We start from the raw sequence: 13,208 nt of genomic DNA on the forward strand, positions 1-13,208 counted from the left end.
CAGGAGCACTCCTTGCAAGCCTTCAGCATGCTGTGTCTTGTTGTTACAATCGATGCATGTCATTAGATGCGAACTTCTGCTGCGATCGAGTCATACTGGCTTTACAAAGAGTCTTGCTCGTGATGCGGGCAGCGTGGCAGGAGCAGATGAGCTCGGCATGCCATCTGCAACAGCGACGCGCGCAAAAACCTTGATTGAGCTGGCTGCTAGTGCGCGTGAGCTGTCTAGACCGTTGCGAAATGCAGCCCGACTGGTGGACCGCGCTCGCTGCGTATTTGACGGCTTCTTAGGTAGTGATGAAACGATACTTTCTGGGTCGTGCCATAGCAAGCGTTGAAGGAAGTCAACTGCGATCTCGGGTTCGGCGATCGACTCGGCATGCGAAGGTAGATATCCTCTTTTTGTGTCCTCAATGAAAGGGGAAACATTCGACAGACAAGCATAGACGACTGCAAACACGATCAGCAACTTAGAAAGCCACGAGAGAGTAAGAGGTGAGACGCACTAAGGCCGATCGAGCAAGCATCAACGGCCTGATCGTAGCCGGTCTTGCCGTTGCGATATGCAAGCACCTCTGGCGCTAGACTGTTGGCAGTGCCACATTGCGTCGTGAGGTCGACGCCAGCTTCAAACATCCGTGCAAGGCCAAGGTCTGATATCTTGCAAATCGGATGCTCGTCCCTTGTGAGCAGTATCTGACATACGCCGCAGATGAGCTTGTAACGATCTCTACTGTGAGACCCACGCTTTCGGGCTTCATATCTCGAGGAATGTCGCCATATTGGTGGAGGTGCGCAACGTCCGAGCAGATCATACGCGTGATTTCAATACGAGCAACAGCTGCTACGACAGGATGGGCAGGAACTGCTGCCTCATCAGCGCACGATCCTCGTGAAGTGATGACAGACGTACTTGGCCGAGAACGGCAGATGGCAGGTTGAATAGATCTCGCTTGATGGTGAAGCAGAAAGTGCAAGGCACAGGCCGACCCGTTGGTGTAAGAAGCACGCAGGTCGTCATAACGGCTTGCGTCGTATTCTCGAAAGCATGGTTGCTGAACGCTTCATAGTACTCTACAACGCTCGACGAGTCCATGATCTGTCCTTCGTTCAGCTGAGCGCATGCCGACATGGTCGCGAACATACCTCGTAGATGAATTTCTTGGCCAAGAGATCTTCGGGCGTCCACTCGGTGAGCATGCAGAACTCGGCACCGACCAGGCAGATCTCGCATGTCCGACGCCAGACGACCGTGGGCGTGCCAGAGAACGAGATGAGCTTGTCAAACTCCTGCAATGCTTGTCAGCTCGTCTGCATTGTGAGTCGGAGATCTACACGAACGATGAGAGATCGCTGGAAGCACTTCTCGATGAAGACCTCGTCTTCTTCGCTCAGTGGCATTTGTAGTGCTATCAGACTCGGTCGGTAAATTGCGAGCGCTCTGACAATGCGCAAGATGTCATTCTTCTCAAATCTGGCCCAGCGTCCTCAATGCCTGGTCACATCAAGGCCAGGCATGCTGACCTTTCTTTGAGGTGGCGGATGAGGTAGTGATACGCTTCCGTATACGGATATGGCCGAGTGACTTTGTCGTAAATGTCCTGAGGATGCATGACGCCGGCCCGACTGGCATAAGCTTGCTGTTCGGGCAAGGGACCGGCAGGTGTAGGCTGTGCGAGCGACGATTGGGACGAGCCGGAAGGGAAACGCTCATAGGCCGGCCGGTAGCGAGAAGAGCTGTCTGTCAGCACGGGGGAGAGAGGCGGTGGTTGTTGCCTCGCGCTCGCACCGGGCGAGGTGAAAGATCTGCCAGGCTGATCGAAGCCATTCGAAGATGAAGCGACGGCATTGGTCGACGTCGAGCGCAAGGATGATGTCGCACCGCCCCGACGCGGGCTTGTGTGGTCCTGTTGCCTCTGAAGGTAGCTCAGAGGCGAGTGGGAGGAGGGCACAGGTGGTGCAGGCATCTCCTCTGATTGCTTCGATTCCAGCAGATTCTGCAAGTCGTTTCGCGAGAGATACTCGACTGGCGCGCTCGATTGTGGATGAGCCGTCTGGTTGTCTTCCAGGCGCGAGAGGAAAGAGGCAGGACTGGCCGTCTCGAGAGGACCTGGACCGGCATATTGACCGCTACTGCCTTCACTTTGCGTGTCTGCGCTAGGCGACATGCCCATCCCGTTACCGTGAAGCATACTCGACAAGATGTCATACTCGAGATTGGCAGCTTGTGAGTCAAACGCTTTCTTGCCTTTGGCCCTGGTCGCATTGCCATTCTCGAAAGGGTGATCGTGTGAGGAGGGTGCGGTCCGCCTCGTCAGCTCCTGGCTGGGGTATGGCAAGCTCGAAGTAGACTGTCGAGGCGGCCTTGACGGGTGAGCAGGCTTGTGAGTGTTCGTGGAAGGGCCAGCATCAGACGCAGGGCTGTAGAGAGGCAAGTGGGGAGGTTGTGGAGGATGCTGGGAGATGACTTCGTCGTCGAAATCTCGCAGGTACTTTGCCTTCTTCCTCGCTGCATCCACACAGCTATCTTCCAACCCTCTGGCTTCACATCTCGCGCAGGGACGAGAGGCATCGCACGTCATGTGAGCCTTTTGACAGTGCCCACACGCTCGAGACGTCTTTCGCTTTGCCTTGCCATTTGCACTCATCTCATCGGACGTTCGCCTGGCAACGGTCGGAGCACCCATTCCTTCGGCCAGTCGGTCTGCCATTCGGCTTCCGCGCTGGCAGCTTTATGCTAGCCCGTCGCTGGTCGTGCTCGGCTATTTCGTGAAATGTCAGCGCGATGACATCCAAGGAACAAGTTACACGTCAGGGCAAATCGAGACAACAGCAATCTAGCTTTCACTGTAGGGGTAGTCCAGTCGGGTGTCCTTTCTTCGCCACAGCTTGCGCCTGTTCAGCAGCATCAGCGCGGTGCATGTGGACTCATCAAGCAGGAGCGCACTTCTTCTTGGTCATGGCGTGTTCTGCCCAGACCTCTGCGCAATTGGCCTTTTTGAAAGCTCTGATGAAGCGTGGATCCCTGTAAGATCGATGAGAATCTGTCAGTGCGCAAGACAGGGCAAGGAGCTTGCCAGAGCTCGCTGGCGATGCCGAGATCTTTGCAACATCTCATGAGCGCATTGGACTTGCAACCCTCTGTCGCTGTTGAGACCCCACTGGGATCGAAGAACTCTTGTTCTCCTCTTGCAACTGATACCAATCTGCTGTTCGAGTCAGCGACTGTGTCTGCGAGCGGTACAGAGTGAGCTTGCCTGCCGAGACAGACGAGACCATACTCTCGCGAGACTGTTCTCGTCGTCACCGTCGTCTCCCCTCGAGGAGCCAGACCCCATCCTCCAGGTCCGAAGGCTTGGTTGAGTATCCGCCGATACTTGATCTCTGGCAAGTAGAGCAAGCCATCTGCACAAGAAAAGTGACTCAGTCAGACCTCCTTGTCTGAGAGTTTGAGTAGATCGACGACGTGCCTGGCTTGATCTCTATATCCTCAGGATCGAGAGGCTCGAGCAAGACGTTGGCAATCTCTGCCGAGAAGGGCTCGACCGATAGACCAGAGAAAGACGTTGACCAGTCTTGGGGATGAGAGACAGATGAAGCCAAGCCTGGGCCCTCAGATAACGAGATCTCTGCCAATTGAGCGGATGAGCCCGGAAGGGGCGTGAGATCGGCAGAGGACGTCGCTGGGTGTTGATCGATGGCGATGGACTGGCCTGGTGAGCCTGTGGTGGCAGACAGAGGCGCAGTGCCACTGGCTGCAGATCGCCTCGAGCCTGGCAAGGCTCTGACATAGAGAGGCACTGGTCGTGCTGCGGGTGCTACAGTAGGCAGTACAGTCCTTCCTGCGCTTGTCGTGAGCCATCGTAGCCCACGTGTGGGTGCGGCCATGGTCTGTTGCTGCTGGGGGAGGAGGCTGTCGTCACTCACTCTAAATTGAATCGCGACTGCACGCTACACGGACCGGTCACTCGATGATGAATGAAGGCAGAGTCAGAGTCAGATGGCTTGCTTTGCGCGGTACAACGCTAGCAATGCCTGTGCTACCTTTGTCGCTGCACTTGACGGCACCTTGGGCTCGCCATCCTGGCCAGGCAGACCGGGCGGTGGGAGCAAGTGTACTTGCGATGGCAAGATTGCTTGCAGACCGTCGAGCAGCACACGCGAATCAGCAGGTAGATCGATCGCAAGGTGTTCAGCCTGCTCTGAGTCAGCCTGTGCGTACCAGCATGTGACGGGGAACAGCTGACGAGGATGAAGTAGCTCAAGGGCGCAATGTCACCGCTGGTGGCATAGCCAACGAGCACTCGCATGTCATTGACGAGCAGCACATGCCCCGTCAGACTGAGCTGCCGAGGGCGATGTTGCCAGCCTGTGAGGGTGCCCGTCGGGTGTGCCTGAGCCTGCCTTGCACCCAAAGGTCCGCCCACGAGCTCTTTGAACGCGCTCGCTTCCACGACCATGCTCGTCGTCGCTCGTGTTGGATCGACAGCCAGCCTTGTCGGATCATGAACGCTCACGAGCAAGTCTCCCGTGGTCGAGAGCGAGACGGCATGCATCACTTTGGCGTTCGAGTTGGCTTGGCCGGGCTGCACGAAGCGATAGACGTTCATCTGAGCACTCCACGTCGAGTCGTAGTGAGCCTGCTCTGTGTGTCAGCTGACAGGCCCGACGAGGCTCCCCGAAGGCACTTGCGCCATGCAGATGGATGAGATTCTGGCTGAAGTCCTGACAAGTCGCTTGTGCTCTGCTCGACAGGCTGACCACGCTCGCTTCGAGCGACGGCGTCTTCAGGCTCCACTCTCGCAGGATCATGCCATCGCCAGCCTCAGGGAAGGATCAGTGGGCGTCCGCAGAGAGCCCGAGGGTGGAGTCAAGCCAGCACGGGCCAGCACCAGCACCGACGACGCGATTGAGCCAGTCAGCCAAACAGCAGGGGCGGCATCCGGGCAGCGGCATGAGCGTCGAAGAGCGCCGGCAAGGCGTGCGGGAGAGCGATGGGACGAGCAGGCCAGCAGGATTGCTAGCGACGAGGAAGCTCAGCAAACGTGAAGCCTTTGAGCTCATGTCTCAGCCCCGTCGAGCTTCCTCGTCCACTTATCTCGACTCTGACGTCAGCCTGCGTGAGGCCTCTGACATCCAAGCCGTACCGCCACCGGAACAATCGCTCGAGACCTTCAGACAGGTCGAGGGTCCGCAGAACAGGCTGAGCAGGCTCAGGCGACTCTTTGAAGCGCTGAAGCAAGGCAGCAGTCGGTCTGCACAGCCGAGCGCAACCGATCACGACGACAAGGCGGCCCATCTGCATCATCATACATATGCGGACGAGCTGTGGCAGCAGTGCCGCGAGGGCGAGAACGAGCAGACGTTTTCTAGCTTTGTGCGGTACGCCGAAGCGAAAGAGCACGAACTCTGGAAAGTGTTCAATGAGCTCGACCGGAATAACGATAGGCTGCTCGACGCTGCCGAACTCAGAGCTGCACTAGAGCGCGCAGGTATACAGACGAGCAACGAACAGCTCAAGAGCTTCCTGAATGCTATCGACAAGGACAGAGACGGCCACATCTGCTTCAGCGAGTGGCGCGACTTCTTGCTCTTGCTGCCGCGCTCCACCTCTGTTCCTGAGATCTACCACTACTACCAGCAACAGAGGGGTGTGGCCAGGCATCCCAGTACTGTCGCCACCCAAGACGGCGACGTGACACTCGGCGAACGGACACAGACAACCAACAAAGCCGCGCCTCCGCCAGTGACGCAAACTCACCATCCTGATCCCAAGGGCAAAGCAAAAGCAGTAGACGAGCCGTCCCTTCGAGACCAGCAGCAATACGTACAGCAAGACACGCCGCAAGATGAAGAGGACGAGGAAGACGAGAGGGGCATGTTTGACGACTCGCTCAAATACTTACTTGCAGGTGGTATCGCAGGCGCGGTGTCCCGTACAGCGACAGCACCGTTCGACCGACTCAAAGTATATCTCATCACCAATGTCCAGAATGTGTCTGCGCCGATACCCAAAGATCTGGTCAAAAAACCAGGAGAGGCTTTGAATGCGACAGCAGAGATCAGCAAGAAAGGCGCCCGAGTGTTCAGGGAAGCGATAGCATCGATCTACAAGCAAGACGGTCTCAAGGGTTTCTACATCGGCAATGGTCTCAATACCATCAAGATCTTTCCAGAATCGGCCATCAAATTTCTATCGTACGAATCCTCCAAGCGCTTCTTTGCCAAGTATGTAGACAATGTCGAGAAGACACGCGATATCTCAGGCACCAGTCGCTTCTTTGCCGGCGGCATCGGCGGCCTGTCGAGTCAGCTGTCCATCTATGGCATAGAGACGCTCAAGACGCGCGTCATGTCAAGCACGGCCAACAAGCTCAAAGGCAATGCACTCGTCATCGCGACCGCGAAACAGATGTGGAAAGAAGGCGGCGTGAGAGCTTACTACCGCGGCCTGACCTGGGGTCTCGTAGGCGTCTTTCCTTACTCTGGCATCGACTTTGCCTGCTTCGAGTTCCTCAAACGCGCCTACCAGAAGTACTATTGTACAGAAGAGATGGGCCTCATCGGCTCGCTTGCATTCGGCGCCTTCTCCGGCGGTGTGGGGGCTGCATCTGTTTATCCCCTCAATCTTGCCAGAACACGACTGCAGGCCGCAGGAAGCCCAGCCCATCCTCAGACGTATGTCACTTTGCTGCCAGAAGTCGTTGGTGCTCATGTCTGCGCAGATACACTGGCATTCGCGATGTGGTCAGCAAGACCTACCGTCACGAGGGTGTCAGAGGGTTCTACAAAGGCCTCACACCTACCATTCTCAAAGTCGCGCCAGCAGTATCAATCTCATGGGCCACGTACGAAACTGCACAAAAGTTTCTGTTCCCGGCGGGCGAATCGCATGCTGACGATGATGACAATGCATAGAACTTTGCACAAAGTCACAACACGATGTTACTTAGATTGTCTCCTTAGCAGGGCTAGCCCCGCGACTCGCCGATGGCGAGGCGCGACGGCTTTGCAGCGGCGTAGCGATGTAGGCGAAGATGTCTGCGTCCGCATCGGACCCAAGTGCTAGCTTGCCGCCACCACCACTGAGACCCTGAAACACTCCATCTGAGAATCCGGGTGGTAGATAATCATCCCAGAATCTGCGCCATTCATGAGCAAGATCGATTGGGCGGAGCACATAACGCACCCTTTTTGAGACATGAGAACGTCCATAGACTGCGATGTGAGTGTAGACGCGTCAAGGCGGTCAGAAGACGTCATCTCCGTCTGCGCGAAGACGGGCTGGCCCTCGTCCTTCACAGGTACTGGCTCGCTATCAGCGCCAAAGACTGGCGCAGATGTGCCTCCTCCGAATGAAGTCGCCGACTCCGCGGTGCCGCGCGAGGGTAAGCGACTGTCGCGGGGATTGATCTTGTTCTGCAATAGAACGCGCAGGAACGAAGCGTAGAGTGCGGGAGTATGCGTGTCACTGACTGCGCAGCTCGCTAGCGCATCGGCTACGCCTCCTACGAGCTTCAGTGTTGCTTCTTCGTCGCACAAATGAGAGAATTGTGGCTTGATGAGTTTGAGCAGGAAGACGGCCGAGTAGGAGATGTAGATGAACTGGTTGTCTGGTGCATAGCGAAGGTGACCACTTGGCGCCATGACGTCCCGTGCAAGCTCGCACACTGTGGTTGCGAGCGTATTGCAGACTGTCCAGAAGTAGGTCGTATCCGTGCGATCGCCATCTGCACTCATTGCATCATGCAGCGCAAAGCTCGAAAATTGCAAGCAGTCTATTTGCAAGTCAGCTGTGTCAGAGAATCAGATCGACTTACTCACAATAGGCGAAGAAGAGCTCGAGCATCACAGCGCGATATTGACCAAGCTTGGCTGTACAGATCGTTAGCCTGACACAAATCTGCAGCGACGGAGGTAGTGCTCACAAATGGGTTCACCTTTCGGCCGATTCTCGATCCCGATGCGTTGCCATTGTAATCTCCAAGCGTCCATTTGCGCACGAAAGCCTTTGTAGATCAGCGGGCTGCACCAATGTCAGCATCGACGCAGCTTCCATAGAAGAAGCTCACTAATTGAGATGGGTATTGAGCCCTGATGGAGAGTTCTTATCCGAGTAGAGCGTCTCGAGAATGCGTGAGTGGATCCGATGCATCTCTACCATGCATGCCAGTCCGATATCGAGTGAGGAAGCGGAGCGATCTTTCCACCACGAGCCGGCATTGCGGATGATATAGTCCTCGTGTACAGACGAAGGCTTGCCACACTGTGAAGCGAGAGACCGGTCATTGATAAAGCATGACAGCCATGTTCGTTCGCGATTGAGTAGCTCGCGCTCGTGCTGGATCTGGACCTCCTCATCAACTGAATCCGGCAACTTGACCGTCGACTTGCGGAATAGGTTGAGATCCGTAGCCATACGGATCGCTATGCCTGCAAAGAGCCAAGTACGATCCTCTTCGTATCGTTCGGCAGGCTGGAAGTTCCACAACGTCAAGAGAAGCAAACTTTGCACAATCTCGACGCTTTTGTATCCGCGCACAAGCACACTGCGAGCAGAGTCAGCGACAAGGTGTCGCTTTCGTGAAGCAGACTTACTCGAATGCGATCCGACGAGCAGCTGACATGACCTTGCCGAAGAGCTCTGGTCGTTCAGTGTAAAAGCGAGCAGCTATTGCGCAGATGGTCGTAAAGAGTAGCGGAGACCGAGACGCAACGAGCGCAGGCGTGTGAAATGTTGGGTCGAGAAGGCACTGATGCATGTTGCAATGTTCAAAGAAGATCGAGAAGAGCTGTACCTCGCGCTGATCAGCAACGGCCTCTGGCGCATGAGCCACAGCCTGACCTGTACGACCTCTTCGATCGTGACGACCTTGTCAGTCAGTATGCTGGGCGGCATTCTCTGCTCGATCACGATCTTCCGGAGCGGCAGAATGTTCATCGGTCCGGGCTGGAACCAGTGAGGATCCGCCACGCCAGCGAGCTTTTTCGGTGCGCTGCCTTTCTCGTCGCTCTGGCCTTCTGCAGAGGCACCCTGGAGAGCAGGGTCCGGTCCGTCGTGCAAGCGGACCTTTGTACTTATCTTTTGCGCGTCGCGACTGATGCTATGCAGAGAAGCTTCGGCAAGCAAGCCAAGCGGATTGAGATTGTTATCGGGCAGTGAGTGCAGACGAGGCGAGACAGGCCGACTGATTTGATCTGACCGTCTTGCGGAAGCATCTGCCAGCGCGAATGTGACCGCCGCATTCTCCTTGATGGCATTGGCGGATGCACTCTGCGCATCGTCTGCATTGGTTCTGCGTGGACCTTCATAGTCGATCCGCATGGCGTCGTCGTGGGGAGCGCCAGAGACCATGCCTGCGGCTGCCGCAAGAAGAGACGGATTGCTCGTACTGATCGTCTTGAGCACGCTATCGAGGGTCTGTTCCATCTTCTTCATCGAGCGAGCCATTGCCTCTGTCTTGGTGTTCTTCCTCTTGCCTCGCTGTGAGGCTTCAAAGATACATTCGTGGCCGCCTGCTTGGCAGCGTTTGCAAGGCGGACCATGTTCCGCACCTACGCAGCGCATCTTGAGCCGGCGGCAGACCTGGCAGGCGCGTGAAGATCGACTGTTCTTGACTTTGCCATCTTTGCCGTTGGCTTTGGAGGCTTTTCCCTTTCCCTTGGCTTTGCTCGAGCCGTTGGCTTTGTGTGCGGAGGCAAGCGACGGATCAGATTTCTTGCGCTTCCTCGACCGAACAGAAGTGATGTGTTCTTCCTCCTCATCCTCCTCATCCTCCTCGTCCTCCTCGTCAGACTCATCTTCCTCCATGCTGTCCTCGTATTGCACACGCGAACTATCCTCGGAGATGGCTTGGGAAGCAGGCGACCTGCTATCGTACAGACGGTGGTACTGCATCTCTGGCGAGCGCATGCCTGCTCGTCCGATCAACGGCGGTAAGCGTTCTGACCCAGGAGCGATGGGAGCGCCCATGTTAGGCGAATCGAGCTTGGAGTACATCTGCGAGCTGCTCGAGGGATTCGCATAGTAGTTCGCGGGAGCTGCGGTGTAGCGTGTGCCTGGGTAGAGCTGTGGCTGTATGTGAGCGGGTGCTTGAAAGGGCGACACTGTGGTTGGTCCGCTCGAGTTGCCGAGGTAGCTGCCGCCCGATCGCATGGGCGAGAAGGCGGGCTCGTGCTCCCTCGGTGGCTCTGGTGAGCCTCCCCGACTGTTCGAGCTGGGGTAGTGCCTGCTCATGGCAGCTCAGGTTGTCGTTGCAATGGCGGGCTCTGAGCGTGAGGCGGTGTGCCTCCCGCCGTTGAACTGCTGGACAGCTCCAATGCTGGCTCGAGTGAGGACCTTGTCTCAGCGGTGTCGGCTGCGAGCTTGACAGGGACTATAAAGAGGCCGAGGCCATGTTTTGTCCGCTGCTATGGGGAAGACGTCACGTCTCCTGACTGCTTGGCGTGTTGCAGATCAATTGAGTATTGGGCACTGAGACGTACATGAAGCCGACTGCAGCGCTCGCACGGGACCTGCAACCAGTACAGAAGCTAGCAAAGGGCTTCACACAGTGTTCCCAAGAGGTACAACGAGCCAGACAGGCTTCCATCGTCGGCTGAGGGATCACATCACAGGCTGCGATCTACGGACAATGCATCACTGCAAAGTACCAGGAAGTCGAGAAGGGCATGTGCAATCAAGAGTTCCTGGCTTTCAAGGACTGCGTACAGAAATCTGTGAGTGTCCAGGCTTGATACTCGATAGCAGGTTGTGATGAGGAAGCAGGTCGGACGAAAGTGGTGATCGTGTCGAGCTAAGTGAGCGCAGCGATGACAGTTCCGAAGCGTCTAGCTTCCGCTTCGGCGTCGACCAGACTCGATTCTTTGCCGAATTGCTTGGGCAGGAAGAGATGGCTCTCTATCGCCACAGAGTCAGGTGCCGCGTGCCTCTTGCTTATCACCCACTGCGAGCTGCCTGTTCGCACGTATGATTCTGTCACTTGTGGTGCTCTGTCAGACATGCATTAGCACACGCGATAGCATTGTGCCAGGGGCGCACAGTCTCTGAAAATCCCAAACAGCACTGATAACATCTGCCTCTTGACCGCTATGCTTATGACCTGACCATGATTGTGTCTTTTGCGGCCATCTCGTCGTTGTCGAGAGGCCGGTACCGGAGGCGATGATACAAGAGCGTCGATCGTATTCTGCCCTCTCGACATATGCGCGCTCTTTTGCCTGAAGTACGTCGTGCAGCTCCTGCGCAAGTTGCTTTGTTTGCAAATCTCCTTTCTCGTCGTCGTCTGAGACGATGTATCCGAGCATCAAATAGTCGATCTGCATATCAAATGAGCGAGATGGTCACACGAAAGGAGTATGCGCACCTGTTGCCAGACTAATTCAGTACCTTGTGTCGAAGCAGAGTCGAGATGAACCCGTATCCGACCGTGTGCATCGTCCTCGATGATATCGGGTTGCGCGGCTTTCAGTTCTTCGCCGGTGTCCAGCTCGACAGGCGATTCTATGCTCTGTTCTTTGAAGGGCTCTGGCTCGAGCTGATCATCAGGCGCAACCTCGGCAGGCTCCGCAATGATGCTGTCTTTTGGCGAATCTTTGAATCGGCTACTGATATGATTGGCAACCGTCGAGCTCGACTCGGAAGCCGTCTCATCGTCACTGTCCTCTCCGACTACTCGCCGCTGCAGCTTCTGGTCTCGCAGTGCATCGGCAATAGCAGCTTCGTCCACTTCCACCACATCTGGGCCCTCCGTACTCTCATCGTTCTTACCGTTCTCTCGTGCGATGGCGGGAGACGCCCGACCTTTGCCCCAGCTCATCGATCGAATCCATCCTGAGCTCGCTTCGGGAGGTGGCGTGGACGCGTTCGATGCGTCTCGGCTACCCATTCGTGTGACTTTGGCGATTGTGGACATGCTGGGCACATATTGGCCGACAGCATTGAGCGAGCCGCCTAGGCCCAGGGTCGGCACTGTCCACTTTGACGTTTCTTGTGATTCTTGGGCGGTCGCAGCAATCGCTTCCGCTTTCAATTTGGTCTTGCCCTCGTCCAGCGGCGCAAGTGGGTGGGGTGCAACCGATTGCAATAATCGCACAAGTGCCGAAATTTCGATAGGCGTGCAGGACTGATCCGTTGGTAACAGGACGACTCGGTTGCGCCATAGTGCAAAGCACCCACGTCCGCATGACAGTTTGTGCAGAGCCTCGCGCAGTTTCGCATGTTCTGCGAGCGCAGTAAGATTGAGTGACCGGCCTTCTGCGCCAGAAAGAGACGACAGCGGCAATGCGTTGATCTGAGCTAGATACTCAGAAGAGCCCAGAAGCGATTGCTCGATGTTCCATTGAGCGAGCCATATTGTATAGAACAGCTTGAGCAAAGCTTCGAGCGTAGCGCGTCCTTGACTGTTGAGCAGTTTGGCAAAGGTGCCGTTGCGTAGCTGTCTCTCGCGTCAGAACCCCTTGTCGATGAGAAGCGGTGCCTGTACCTTAAAATCACGATAGCTGGCGTGCAGACCGCGCAGGAGAGCCTCGTCTTCGAGTCCCTCGTCGAGGGCAACAGTGGGCGCATTGGATCCACTTCTGCTAGCTCGGCAGGGCAAGTCAATGGCCTGTCATGAAGTAAGCCAGCGTGTTGAACAGCGCGCATGAGCGTACAGCATGGAGCCAATAGCCCGGTTCAGGTTCGGCAAAAATCATGCGTTGTCGCGCCGAGTGGACACTCTGCACAGCTTGATCTGGCCGAGACATCATCCTGCACTTTGCTTCAGAAATCTAAGATATAGGTTGAATTCGATGGAGTGTGACCTCGTGAAGTCGACCATGCCTTGCGCTAGCCCAATCCGACGCTGCTGGCGTTCTTGTGCCGAAGTTTGAGATACATGGTAGAAAAGCACATCGTGACGAGTCTCGTCGTCTTCGGTGGCTGTGCTCGGTCTGGGCAGGTCTCTGTTCCATATGGCGAACCAGCTCAGGCTAGGGAAGGGCAAGCTGGCCGACATCGTCGCCGCCGCCAGCTGGATGATCGATAATCGACGCGTCGTTCTGTCTCGTTCGTTTGCCTATCTCTCCCTCGAATCTTTCAACGACGCTAAAGGCTTCATCACTGACTCTTTCACCATCGTATGCTCTCGCGCTTACCCTCGTATGGTGTGCTGAGCTGTGTACCGCTTGCAGCACTGTCAACGCGACAGAACACGCTCTGACGAGCAC

General features: G+C 56.2%; 8 protein-coding genes across 8 annotated transcripts; 2 read left to right on the forward strand and 6 right to left on the reverse strand.

Moving 5' to 3' along the window:
- Window positions 1-90: 90 nt before the first annotated feature.
- On the reverse strand, window positions 91-814 carry L969DRAFT_96512 (uncharacterized protein; the record flags this gene model as incomplete). The annotated part of the gene is made up of 3 exons (XM_014710514.1): window positions 91-449; window positions 506-695; window positions 746-814. The coding sequence occupies 3 exons, from the start codon at window positions 812-814 to the stop codon at window positions 91-93; spliced, it is 618 nt and encodes a 205-aa protein (XP_014566000.1).
- A 29-nt stretch (window positions 815-843) lies between these two features.
- On the reverse strand, window positions 844-2,686 carry L969DRAFT_96513 (uncharacterized protein; the record flags this gene model as incomplete). Its single annotated transcript, XM_014710515.1, has 5 exons — window positions 844-864; window positions 913-1,098; window positions 1,146-1,289; window positions 1,341-1,473; window positions 1,524-2,686. 5 exons carry the CDS (start codon window positions 2,684-2,686, stop codon window positions 844-846), a joined length of 1,647 nt encoding a protein of 548 aa, XP_014566001.1.
- Window positions 2,687-2,836: 150 nt separating this feature from the next.
- On the reverse strand, window positions 2,837-3,887 carry L969DRAFT_96514 (uncharacterized protein; the record flags this gene model as incomplete). The annotated part of the gene is made up of 5 exons (XM_014710516.1): window positions 2,837-2,894; window positions 2,947-3,024; window positions 3,077-3,205; window positions 3,257-3,404; window positions 3,470-3,887. The coding sequence occupies 5 exons, from the start codon at window positions 3,885-3,887 to the stop codon at window positions 2,837-2,839; spliced, it is 831 nt and encodes a 276-aa protein (XP_014566002.1).
- A 108-nt stretch (window positions 3,888-3,995) lies between these two features.
- Window positions 3,996-4,811, reverse strand: L969DRAFT_96515 (uncharacterized protein; the record flags this gene model as incomplete). Its single annotated transcript, XM_014710517.1, has 3 exons — window positions 3,996-4,196; window positions 4,247-4,639; window positions 4,692-4,811. 3 exons carry the CDS (start codon window positions 4,809-4,811, stop codon window positions 3,996-3,998), a joined length of 714 nt encoding a protein of 237 aa, XP_014566003.1.
- A 142-nt stretch (window positions 4,812-4,953) lies between these two features.
- On the forward strand, window positions 4,954-6,917 carry L969DRAFT_19491 (uncharacterized protein; the record flags this gene model as incomplete). Its single annotated transcript, XM_014710321.1, has 2 exons — window positions 4,954-6,677; window positions 6,725-6,917. The coding sequence occupies 2 exons, from the start codon at window positions 4,954-4,956 to the stop codon at window positions 6,915-6,917; spliced, it is 1,917 nt and encodes a 638-aa protein (XP_014565807.1).
- A 31-nt stretch (window positions 6,918-6,948) lies between these two features.
- On the reverse strand, window positions 6,949-10,236 carry L969DRAFT_53030 (uncharacterized protein; the record flags this gene model as incomplete). The annotated part of the gene is made up of 7 exons (XM_014710518.1): window positions 6,949-7,141; window positions 7,189-7,777; window positions 7,824-7,874; window positions 7,928-8,025; window positions 8,072-8,548; window positions 8,598-8,797; window positions 8,851-10,236. 7 exons carry the CDS (start codon window positions 10,234-10,236, stop codon window positions 6,949-6,951), a joined length of 2,994 nt encoding a protein of 997 aa, XP_014566004.1.
- Window positions 10,237-10,309: 73 nt separating this feature from the next.
- L969DRAFT_89982 (uncharacterized protein) lies at window positions 10,310-10,993 on the forward strand. Its single transcript, XM_014710519.1, has 3 exons — window positions 10,310-10,565; window positions 10,617-10,718; window positions 10,768-10,993. The coding sequence occupies exons 1-3, from the start codon at window positions 10,485-10,487 to the stop codon at window positions 10,783-10,785; spliced, it is 201 nt and encodes a 66-aa protein (XP_014566005.1). The 5' UTR covers window positions 10,310-10,484; the 3' UTR covers window positions 10,786-10,993.
- On the reverse strand, window positions 10,500-13,009 carry L969DRAFT_89984 (uncharacterized protein). The gene is made up of 6 exons (XM_014710520.1): window positions 12,804-13,009; window positions 12,654-12,750; window positions 12,485-12,607; window positions 11,366-12,436; window positions 11,041-11,318; window positions 10,500-10,991 (listed from the first exon to the last, which is right to left on the reverse strand). The coding sequence occupies exons 1-6, from the start codon at window positions 12,995-12,997 to the stop codon at window positions 10,796-10,798; spliced, it is 1,959 nt and encodes a 652-aa protein (XP_014566006.1). The 5' UTR covers window positions 12,998-13,009; the 3' UTR covers window positions 10,500-10,795.
- Between the last annotated feature and the right edge of the window lie 199 nt (window positions 13,010-13,208).

The sequence above is a fragment of the Mixia osmundae genome (genome assembly GCF_000708205.1).
Source record: "Mixia osmundae IAM 14324 unplaced genomic scaffold scaffold_10, whole genome shotgun sequence".
Lineage (NCBI taxonomy): Eukaryota > Fungi > Basidiomycota > Mixiomycetes > Mixiales > Mixiaceae > Mixia > Mixia osmundae.